Here is an 11,822-nt window from a genome sequence, read left to right on the forward strand (position 1 = left end):
ACGGTCGACACAAACTTTGTTTCCGTTCGGATGATTGTTTGGTGGGACTCACACGAGAAGACTCGAATATGTATTTGTTAGCTAAAGCGTAGAGCAGCGCTGCTGAGGGTGTTTACTATTTAAATCTCTATGTAGTAAGTTTAAAGATGCAAGGTTTGACCAATATAGAGCGTAACGGCTGTAAAACAATGTTGGGTCTTCTGTCAAAAGGAGACATCTTGTCCCTTACTGACACAGTCACCAATAAGATGATTGCTGCGGAGAGTGTCACAGGTGAGGTACACTAGTGCTGCTGTTTTACTGCTAATACAGCTAGAGGCTAGCTAGCTTCTAGTACAGTACAGTTAGAAACTAGCTAGCTACAGTAGAGCTAGATATGATTGAAATATGATTTTATTTGTCGGGAAACTCTTGCTTACTGTAATAGAGAACTACTGTAGCTAGGTAGCAAGAGGTTCATGCATTGCTAATAATGACATACGTCAATCACAGAGGCTGTGGAGGCGATTCTTTCATACTCAAATTGTGCAGAGGAACTGTTGAAACGAAAGAAAGTACACCGTGACGTCATATTCAAGTATCTGGCAAAGGAAGGCGTCGTCATACCCTCAAACAGCGAGAAACACCAGTTGATCAAGAAAACATTAGAGTTCTGGTCAAACGCTACAGTAAAAACTGAAAAGGTAAGACGTGACTGTCGATTTGTGTCAGTCGTTCTGGCCCATGGGCTTTACATAACATGCAGGGGTTAGCTCAAATGTAACGGTCCACCTAGATATATTTATGGCACAAATGTTCTTGCTTTCAGGTCGTCTTTAGTCAGAGCCCAGACACTGAAGCAGAGCAAAGGGTCTCAGTGACAGCTGATGTTGCGGGGGAAGCTGTCTTTGAACCGTTAGCCTTGGCACGACAGTTCTGCCAATGGTTCTACCAGCTCTTGAACAGCCAGAACCCCTCTCTGGGCCAGCCACCTCAAGACTGGGGTCCACAACACTTCTGGGAGGATGTGAGGCTGTGCCTTCTCACCAGGTAAGATTCCAGTCTGGTTTTATTAGACCTACCATATGGACATATTTTCTGTATATTGTTCATGCAGATTTATCTGCATTATATTGTATTTGAAGTTGTACATCTCTCTCAGCATCAATGGGCAGCAGACGGAGGAGTTCCATGGTTCTGAGCTGGCCAGTCTGCGCCTGTTAGCCTTGACCAGGGATGAGAAGCTCCTCCTGAGCCCCAACCTGGAGCCCCATGGCCTCAGGGCTCTGTCCTCCCCCCATGGCCTGGTGTTGGTGGCTGTGGCTGGGACTATCCACAGAGACAGAGCCTGCTTGGGAATCTATGAGCAAGTCTTTGGCCTCATCCGCTCCCCTCTGGACAAAAACCAATGGAAGATCAAGTTTGTGAAGTTGAAGATCCGAGGACAGGACTCTCTGAGCGGGGCTGAGGAGCTCCTGTCTCCTGCTCTGACTTGTGACTCCAGTGAGCTTCAGCTCCTCTGTAGCTGATGAGTGGGGGCTGATCCTGGGGAGAACTGGGTTTAGATGCTGTGGAAACTTCTAGAATGTAAATAATGCTCATAGTATATTATGGAAATTACTGTTGTTGTTCTCACTGAAGAGAAAAACAACACAAAGAGAAGTGAAGATTCATTAAGTTTCAAATGTGTTGTCATCATCAAGGCTGTGGATAACTAAGTTATACTCTTTCCAAAGACAATATTTGCAGAACATGACCTTAAGTTACTTAAATTGCCACTGTTGGTGATGGTATGTGCCTTAAAGTATATTACAAAACAGTATGTGACCTGAAGTCACTTAATGCTTTAGTGGTAAGAAATTAAATTCATTGTAAATATGCACAATACTTAAAGCTGCAATAACACTGCTGATAACATTACAAAATAAATTCAAATATGAGAAACAGCACTCCCAATTCTTGTCTGAACTTACATGCTTTCAGCTTGAGTTGGATTGACAGTGGTTTTCCAAAATAATAAAAGGAGGAAAGCCAGCCTCGCATTACACGACGAGAGAGCGGGGATTTTCCAAAACATGCAGATTGACATTCCACAAGCACTGAGCGGTCTATCGCTAATTATTTCTCAGAGAGGGTCCCATTTGCTTACACAACATGTTTATACCGGACTAAACCTTTTTTTACTGAAAAAAACTTACATATTGTACATTTACCGCCACAGTAAATTCCGTGTCTGTGAAAACGTACATGGCAATAAAAACATTCTGATTCTGATTTAAATTGCAAACAAGTACATGCTTTTGATTCATTGCTGCCATCTGCTGGTGAAATACATTGTCGGATGTCAAAAGTGGTTGACTGACTTTCCGTTTCATTTCTTATACTTCAAAGGAAAACGAAAGCTATTTCCGATTTCAATAGCAAATCATTTGGAATATCAGAGTGCTTCACATTTACAAGAGCAGAGTGCTGCACATTTTCTTCTTACTTGACACTTCAACCAACTTTTTCAAGGATGACTGGAAGTTTGACTTTTGATGAGAGATACAGATGCAGAAATATTCTAATGATGTTGCCAAGAGACAACATACTATCGCTTCATCACACTGTTACTAAGAAAAATAAAGGCTGGATTGGTACCACAGGTAAGAGTTCATTTAATCTTTTATACTTTAGTGCATTTGAAAGCACAACACCATAATACAAAATAAATGACCACATTTATATTTATTACCACCTTAAACCAGAATAAAAATTGGAAGATTATGTCTGAATAACTAGAATAGTTATGTCAGTGCCATTCTTTCACCATTTTAAAAGGCAAGAGCTTTGTAATAGAATTTATCTGGATTAACTTCAGTGACCTATGCTCTTTTGTAAAGCTCTCTCTTGGAAGTCGCTTTGGATAAAAGCGTCTGCTAAATGCATAAATGTAAATGTAACTGTTGTTTAGAATGACCAGATGCTGTGAGTCTATATAAGACATGTTCTGTGTTAGAATCCTTATCACTCTGCTGAATGACATTTGTAATTACGTGTCTTCCTGTAGATCACAGAGTGCTCTGTTGAGTACTTTCATATTGAACAAAGAATTTGTATTAATCCGGCAATACTGACATTTCGAGTATACAGAGTCTTCCGAATTCTTCCCCGACAACTTTCTTATCAGGGACTGTGTCTTTTTGTATCAGAAGCAATTGATGACATTATTTCACATTCCAAAAATGCTGAGGAGCTCTTGAAACGAAAGAAAGTCCAACGTGACGTCCTTTTCACTTACCTTCAAAATGATCATATTGGTTTGCCCAAAGCCACTGACAAACAACAGTTAGTGAATCTGGCTCTGGGAAACAGGTCTATGAATCTGTACAGTCCACCACCTATGGTAAAGTTGGCACCCACCCACACTTCTGATACATTTTAATACATATTTTATGATTGGGAAGGGGTTATTACTAACTTGATTCACGTATCTTCTTTCCTCAGAAGTTTTCTACTCTCAGTAGTTTACTGACAAGCCCAGTTTTGCCTACATTATTTACCCCAATTTCCACACCACCATCCAACCCTGCACCTTCCTACCAGGTAGCCTACCCATGTCACCAGCATAATGCGCTTCTTTTTTCAGTTTGTTTTCTGTTACGTTATCCCTTCTAATCATAATTAAATGAATTACTGTTCAACTCCTGCAGTGTATTTATAGGAGATATACACTTGAGTATTACTGTAACTTTAGCAAGCCTAAAATGAAAAGTTCATAGTTATGATTAGAAATATGCAAATGTAAAAAAAAAGCTGTAACCCATACCCACAATACAAATGAGCTACCGGATGGACAGTTAACTTATCGTTAATAGATCATTGTGACTGTGATATTGTAAAGATGTAAAATGTTGCCTCTCATTTTTGTAGTGACAAGTTACGTATCAGTGAAATGTAATTCTATGATTGGGAGGGGGGGTTTGATCGCTAACTTGATACATGTATCTTCTATCCTCAGAATTATTATACTGGCAGTAGTTTACTGACAAGCCCAGTTTTACCTACAGCAATCACCCCCATTTCCACACCACCATACAACCCTGCACCTTCCTACCAGGTAGCCTACCCATGTCACCAGCATCATGCGCTTCTTCTTTTTCAGTTTGTTTTCTGTTACCTTATCCCTTCTAATCATAATTAAATGAATTATTATTCAACTCCTGTAGTGTGTTTACAGGAGATGTGTACTTGAGTATTACTGTAACCTTAGCAAGCCTAAAATGAAAAAAATTATAGTTATGATTAGAAATATGCAAATGTGAAAAAAAGGTTTAACAGTGACTCACAAGACAAATGAGCTACCGTATGGACGGTTAACTCATCGTTATAGATCATTGTGACTGTGATATTGTAAAGATGTAGAATGTTGCCTCTCATTTTTGTAGTGACAAGTTACATATCAGTGAAATGTAATCATATTTCTAGGCATCTGTCAAACCAGAGAGTGCACTCGTGTTTGAACAAAGCTCCCAGTTGTCGAAGGTGAATGATGACAGTTCTGGAACTGACCTCTCAGTCATGGCCCAAGAATTCTGCAAGTGGTTCTACGAGCTTCTGAATGACTTAAACCCCTTTCTGGGTCAAACGGCTCAAGACTTGTATCCCTTGCACTTCTGGGAGGATGTAAAGCTACGTATCGTTTCCAAAACTGGAAGTGAAGAGTATGATGGAGCTGAGCTAGTCAGTCTGCGCCTGTTAGCCTTGGCCAGGGATGAGAGACTCCTCCTGAGCCCCAACCTGGAGCCCCATGGCCTCAGGGCTCTGTCCTCCCCCCATGGCCTGGTGTTGGTGGCTGTGGCTGGGACTATCCACAGAGACAGAACCTGCCTTGGAATCTATGAGCAAGTCTTTGGTCTCATCCGTTCCCCTCTGGACAACAACCAATGGAAGATCAAGTTCACTGAAGTCAGAATGCAAAAGAAGGATGACATGAGTGTAGGAGATGAGCTGGCTCCTCCCCCGTTAACTTGGGACCCCAGTGAACTAGAGAGGCTATGTGGCTCTCCTTGATCTACATGAAGGCTGATCTTCGTCAGGGATAAACATACTGGTATAATGCTCTGTTATCCTCTATATATTTATTATTATTTATAGCAACAGTAGAAAAGAACACTAGAACAGCTGATCATATTCTGGACATCTGCTATGTGTATTAATTCTATTGTATTTAGTTTATTATATGTTTACTGTGCATCTTCCCACCACAGTAAATCAATAGTTTGTTTACACTTACTTGGTGATTAAACTCAATTCTGATTCTAATTCCTGTTTTTTAACTTCCTCGATTTGTAATGTCATTGTCGGGGACAAGAAACGTAGTATGCTCAAAACCTTTACTTTTAAACATTTATTTCCTGTTTTAAAAATAATTGAACACTACATCGTCAAATGTGGTGTCATGTTTGTACGTAATGGTCAGATATTTGGATGCGTTATGATATTATTAATATTTTAAGAAAATCAAGCTCAAATGGAGTTACAAGGTTTTTGACGAGTGAATATCTCAATATTTGTTTAGTCTGTCATTGATTATAATGGCTGCATCTGAGGCAGTATGTGCTTTGCATGAAGTTATCATCACATTACAAAGGCATTAAAACCATGGTTCTGAGCTGGCCAGTCTGCGCCTGTTAGCCTTGACCAGGGATGAGAAGCTCCTCCTGAGCCCCAACCTGGAGCCCCATGGCCTCAGGGCTCTGTCCTCCCCCCATGGCCTGGTGTTGGTGGCTGTGGCTGGGACTATCCACAGAGACAGAGCCTGCTTGGGAATCTATGAGCAAGTCTTTGGTCTCAATTATTGTAGTTGTTCTCACTGAAGAGAAAAAACACACAAAGAGAAGTCAAGTTTCATTCAGTTTAAAATTTGAAATGTGTTCTCATTATTAAGGCTGTGGATAACTAAGTTACACTCTTTCCAAAGAAAATATTTGCAGAACATGACCTTAAGTTACCTTGCCAAATTGCCACTGTTGGTGACGGTATATGCCTTAAAGTATATTACAAAACAGTATGTGGACTGAAGTCACTTAATGCTTTAGTGGTAAGAAATTAAATTCATTGTAAATATGCACAATACTTTAAGCTGAAATAACACTGCTGATAGCATTACAAAATATATCCAAATATGAAAAACAGCACTCCCAATTACGTGCTTTCTTTCAGCTTAAGTTGGATTGACAGTGATTTTCCAAAATGATCAAAGGAGGAGAGCCAGCCTCGCATTATTGGCTTAAAAGTAGCAGGATGTTCCAAAACATGTAGTTTGACATTCCACAACAGCACTGAGCTGTCTATCGCTAAATATTTCTCAGAGGACCCCATTAGCTTATACACAATGTTTATAGCGGACAAAACCTTTATTTTTTTACTGAAAAAAGCTTACGTATTGTACATTTACCGCCACAGTAAATTCCGTGTCTGTGAAAACCTGCATGGCAATAAAAACACATTCTGATTCGGATTTAAATTTCAAACAAGTACATGCTTTTGGATTCATTGCTGCCATCTGCTGGTGAAATACATTGTCTGATGTCAAAAGTACGTTGACTGAATAACTTTCAGTTCCATTTCTTATACTTCAGAGTAAAACAAAAGCTACAGTTTCCAAGCTTATTTCAATAGCAAATCAATTGGAATATCAGAGTGCTTCACATTTACAAGATCAGAGTGCTGCGATTTTTTGTCTTGACACTTTAACCAACTTTTTTTTCAAGGATGCCTGGAAGTTTGTCTTTTGAGGATAGATACGGATGCAGAGAGATTCTACAGATGCTGCCAACATCTGTCAACATACTATCGTTACATCACACTGTTACTAATGAAGAGAAAAGCTGGATTGGTACCACACGTAAGAGCTCATATAATCTTTTATACTTAAAACACAACACCATAGTACTAAATAAAAACGTATTTTTATTCAAAAAGTAAGAAAGAAAAGAAAGAAAGAAAATAAGGACTTGTGTAACTAAAAACAAGTTAATTGAGGAATACCTGGAATACTGATTTTTTTTATAATTTGTTTACGAAGATGTAAAATGTTAACTCCGTCGGGTCACTTTGGACCCATGAAAGGGTTTGAAAGGCTGCATCTGAGACAGTATGTACTTTGCATTAAGTTATAATCATATTACAAAGGAATTAACATATTTTCTCCCTGTCTGTCTCTCCAATTGTACTGCAGTGCTTAGAGGGCTTTCCATGTTCCAGGGCATCCCATCATTCTTTTCCTTTTCTGCACACACTTTTTCCAATTACTTTAATTCTTGATCTTCCTTGCTCTTTGTCATCCTCAGCCCTATCACATTATCACAAAAACATTAGTCTGTGTCTGTATTTATCCACTGTGATTACTGTTGTGAAATGTCCCCATCTATCCTCTCAACCCTCATTAACACTTATACATGGTAATCCATTTCTGTACAACTCATCAATCGTTACCTGCGTGCACTTCAAGTTCATCTCTCCACTCTCCAGAGCTGTAGATATCCTCTCATCTCTCCACTTTCCAGAGCTGTAGATATCCTCTCTCCAGAGCTGTAGATATCCTCTCTCTCAGAGCTGGGATCACCTGTCCCACCTCCTGGTTCTTCCTCTCAGTCACTCTCCATCTGTGCTGTTACTGTCAGGATCTGCATCTGTAATTGGCCTTAGCCTGTTTGCCTTTCATTTGACAACTTTAAAATGTTTGTGTATTGTCTGTGATTGTGTTTTTTTTTTTTATCTTAATGTGTGTGTTTTAATTAATCGCTTTTGTAAAGCACTTGGGCTAAGAGCTGTCAAATATGCTTAGTAAAAAAATATGACTGACTGATTGACATTAACCAGTGTACACATTTCCTCCAGGGACAAATACATTGCTACTGTAAATAAAAGAAAGAGGGTCATAGTAGTTTAGTTCGCCTCAACAAGTTACAGCAGTATTATGTTGACTGTATATACTTGTGTGTCGGTGGTTGAGATAATCTAGCAATGATTTGAGCAACATTGTGATGTAAAACATAACATTAATAATCCATGAGTTATTACCAACGGGTTGACCATTTTACTGAAATGATTCAGATTTTGACCTTGCACACTATCTGTTTCTTTAATGAAATGTTTTGGGATCTGGCCCTCCATCTTTTTTATTTGAGTGTGTCAGATTTGACTCATTATCTTCTTTTATTTAATTGGTCCATATATGTCCCTCTGTCTGTTCCTCGAAAGAGAGTAGGGTAGCTCCAGTATGGTGGGGCCTGCAATGCTCCAGTGACTTTGTGGTTTTGGTGGGAAATGTTACATGTGGGAAATTATTCTTGGCACCCTCTTCAAAGATCCTGGAATAGTTCATATCTCTGTGTCTATGGCAGGCTCTTTGTGCTTTACTAGGCCATAGTTGTGGTGGAGGAAACCACCCAGGCCATTGATCTGGGCCTGTTGAACTTACAGAAAGAATAATAACAAGCTTCTTGCCGTCTTCTTTATGGCACTTGGCTTTCCTCTGTTTAATAAGCGGTTTGGCCACGGCTGCCGCTCTGACGCACGGCTTCAGAAATATACTGCTGATCACTGTGACTTTGGAACTTTTTTTTTTCTTTTCACTCTCTAATAGGGACGTGTGTTTCTCATAAAGGATTTGGATAGCGGAATCTTTAATAAGCTTTTGTGGGGTGAAGTGCACGTAGTAACAATTTTCATTGCCAAGTAGATTTGCTTCAGGATTTCAGTTGGACATTATGGTTTAAAAAACATCTATTTTTTTGTGTAGTTTAGGGAATTTAGTTGTATGTGCCTCGTGAGAGGACTTGCTCAACGTCTGTGTGATAGAGAGTGATAGGGAGTCAGATGGCCGAGCGGTTAGGGAATTGGACTATTAATCAGATGGTTGCTGGTTCGATTTCTGGCCGTGCGAATTGATGTTGTGTCCTGGCTTAGGGTTAAGCACTTCACCCTACTTGCCTTGGGGGAATGTCCCTGTACTTACTGTAAGTCACTCTGGATACGAGCGTCTTCTAAATGTAGAGACATCTTTGCAACATGGTTCATTTCTATCAAATATGATTTTACAGAGCAATTAATGTTTACATGTATTTAATAAAACGTTACATGTCTGTTTTGAACTGGGAAACACTTTTATGACAGTTTCATATATGGCTTGAGTGAGTCATACACTGGATGATAACACTCTTAACATGTGAAGAAATGTGTCATATAACCTATTGTTTTATGACCCTCAAACAAGTTTTAGACATTCTGGGTGAAATGACCACTTAGAACAGAAGGTGGCATACTTGTCTCATTCAGTAAACTCAAGGTTTTGAACCCTGGCCAAATCAAAAGCTTTTAAAGCGATTATGTGAGGAAAGCCGTCAATTTCCTAGTACAGCCTGAGCTAGTTTATGTTACCAGGCAGTTTCTTGTGGCCTTGGTCGTGAACAGAACCGTAAATTTGAGAGTTTACTGTGAATTGTCCTCCATTAAATTAATAGGACTCTGAAGAAGGCACGTTAAACTATTGCCTTTCAAAGGTATGAGAGCCACATTTCCCAAAGTTATTGAAGTGCCAGTAATTTATTGACACACGTGAAGGCAACAGCGCCAGCTTAGGTGATACTCTAAGAGACAGACAATAAAAACCGAATTTATGCTTCAACAGAAGAAATCAATCAGCAGACAATATTATTTTCACAGCTGAGTGACAAATTACATTAGGAAGAGAGCTCAATCAAAGTTCCTGTTGATGCCTTTCTTCAATTTTATTTGATTTAGGAGCAATTCAATCTGAACATAATCTTAAATACAAGCAAGCACTAGGTTCATGATATAAGACCATTGTTTGGGATTGTTCTTGTGTTTCTAAACATGACAGGAAGAAAGTTAGGGCCAACAACTGAATCTCGTTAGACTAGACTGGCATAATGAAGTTAACGTTTCTCCCTAAGTCTGGCATGTGCATTTATTTTCGTCTGACTTCATTGTTCCGTTTCAGCACAAATTGATTTGGACAGTTGAAACACCGATCACAGTTCCAGCCAACGTTCTATTTTCAGGACCAGTGTAGCTTTACCCACGCGTAATTATCTGTAGTAAACATTGGAAACGTGAGACCACAGAGCAACACGCGGCATCCAAGGAAACAAACGAAGGGGTCGTGACCCTTGACGCTGTAGTTTAGCGTCAGTTTAAGAAACAACAACCAGAGCCCTTTCTCCAAGAAGATAAACAGTGTGTTTGTGCAAGGGAGGAGAAACATCTGCGTACTGGAACACACATCTCAGTACGCAAGGCCATGTATACATAACACAGAGGAAGATTGTCTGGATGTTCTGGAGCACCATCTTTATATAGCTTAACATTGCGGCAAACGGCAGCAGCGAAACGACTATCTCTCCACAAACGCTTCCCCTCCTGTCCATCCTCTGCTCCATCCCTCCATCATTCCCTCCCTCCATCATTCCCTTCCTCCATCATTCCCTCCCTCCATCATTCCCTCCCTCCATCATTCCCTCCCTCCATCATTCCATCCCTCCATCATTCCATCCCTCCATCATTCCATCCCTCCATCATTCCCTCCCTCCATCATTCCCTCCCTCCATCATTCCCTCCCTCCATCATTCCCTCCCTCCATCATTCCCTCCCTCCAGTCAGGGGCCATAGCCCCTCCCTTTGCCATCAGAAAGAGATGATCACGTTATCAGAGGGTTGCCAGGAGGTTGTCAGCTCTCATTGGGCCCTCTGTCCGAGCGGCCGGTTGGCGGATACATGGTGTTGCCAAGCTCCCAGCGCCCATCCTCCAGGACATCTGCTGTGGAGGGCTCCAGCCCAAGAAGCATCTTAATCCCCATCTCAGGCCCGCTGCTTGCCTGCTTGTATTAATTGCCCTTGCCTCGCTCGCTGTTTGCTTCTGATTACACTCATTAATTTAAATTCCCCCGGAAACCTACCACCATACACACACACACACACATGCTCTCCATGACAGTGGCTGACCATTTGTATACCATTAGCAGCTGTTCATGTCAGCCGTGTCCACTTCCTGCTTCTGTGTCTGCCTGCCTGTTTGCCTGTCTGCTTGCCTGTCTGTATGTCAGCTTTCTAGCCTGTCTGTCAGTCTGTCTGTCTGTCTGTCTGTTAACCTGTCTGTCTGTCTTCTTGCCTGTTTGTGTATGTGGCCATGTGTACATGCATGTGAACATGCACATGCTCTCCCACAGCAGCCCAGCAATTACTGCATAAGCCCACCTGACCTGTGGAGCTGTTAAACGCACTCTTCACACCCAGCTGTGTGGCCTCTACCTCTCACCCTGTCACCTTGCAACCGCGGGCTTTCTGGGAACTCTGTAGTCGCCTCGAGTGATTCATTCTGCAGCTGTACCCTAACAGGCCTCTAGAGGGCGACTGCACAGAGGTCACCCCACCGCTGCTCTCTGCTGAGGAACAGGCCCAAATAAAAACCCCTGAAGCCTGACAACTTCCTCAACTAAAACCCACGTAACCCAATTACAAAAGACTGCCTGGATGGAGAAATGAAAACGTTCCGGACTAAATTTCCCAAGAGAACTGTATTCGTTTATTAAATATTTTTTTCTCTTTCAGATTCTCAAGGATTGCTTCAGCATTTCACTATTGAGTGACTCAACAAGCCAGAACTATGCCGTAAGGGTAAAATGGAAGTGCTGTCTGTGATGCACCTAGACCTCTTCTACAGAAGCCACGGAATCTATCATTTTATAGGTCATGCTTGAACAGGCACACATTGCTATCTTTCTAAAGGACAGTCAGATAATAAGCTCAGATAGTCTCAGCCCTGTTGGTGCTAAAAG

General features: G+C 41.0%; 2 protein-coding genes across 7 annotated transcripts; both read left to right on the plus strand.

Moving 5' to 3' along the window:
• Positions 1–23: 23 nt before the first annotated feature.
• On the plus strand, positions 24–6,709 carry cunh3orf38 (chromosome unknown C3orf38 homolog). Of its 2 annotated transcripts, XM_047013820.1 has the most exons (5): positions 24–273; positions 493–683; positions 809–1,029; positions 1,142–1,173; positions 5,626–6,709. In XM_047013820.1, the coding sequence occupies exons 1-5, from the start codon at positions 147–149 to the stop codon at positions 5,835–5,837; spliced, it is 783 nt and encodes a 260-aa protein (XP_046869776.1). In that variant the 5' UTR covers positions 24–146; the 3' UTR covers positions 5,838–6,709. The 2 variants fall into 2 exon arrangements, with proteins under 2 accessions (XP_046869776.1, XP_046869775.1); XM_047013819.1 differs by lacking the exon at positions 5,626–6,709 and having other exon boundaries at positions 27–273; positions 1,142–1,914.
• On the plus strand, positions 2,376–9,098 carry LOC124462207 (uncharacterized protein C3orf38 homolog). 5 transcript variants are annotated; one of them, XR_006955421.1, is made up of 7 exons: positions 2,376–2,624; positions 3,171–3,364; positions 3,466–3,564; positions 3,980–4,078; positions 4,447–5,071; positions 6,735–6,868; positions 7,202–9,098. XR_006955421.1 is itself a non-coding variant. In XM_047013815.1 (6 exons), the coding sequence occupies exons 1-5, from the start codon at positions 2,495–2,497 to the stop codon at positions 5,029–5,031; spliced, it is 1,107 nt and encodes a 368-aa protein (XP_046869771.1). In that variant the 5' UTR covers positions 2,376–2,494; the 3' UTR covers positions 5,032–5,071; positions 6,735–9,098. The 5 variants fall into 5 exon arrangements, 4 of the variants coding, with proteins under 4 accessions (XP_046869771.1, XP_046869773.1, XP_046869770.1 ...); XM_047013815.1 differs by having other exon boundaries at positions 6,735–9,098; XM_047013817.1 differs by lacking the exons at positions 6,735–6,868; positions 7,202–9,098 and having other exon boundaries at positions 3,029–3,364; positions 4,447–5,619.
• Positions 9,099–11,822: the final 2,724 nt, after the last annotated feature.

This window comes from Hypomesus transpacificus, unplaced genomic scaffold (assembly GCF_021917145.1).
Source record: "Hypomesus transpacificus isolate Combined female unplaced genomic scaffold, fHypTra1 scaffold_204, whole genome shotgun sequence".
Classification (NCBI taxonomy): Eukaryota; Metazoa; Chordata; class Actinopteri; order Osmeriformes; family Osmeridae; genus Hypomesus; species Hypomesus transpacificus.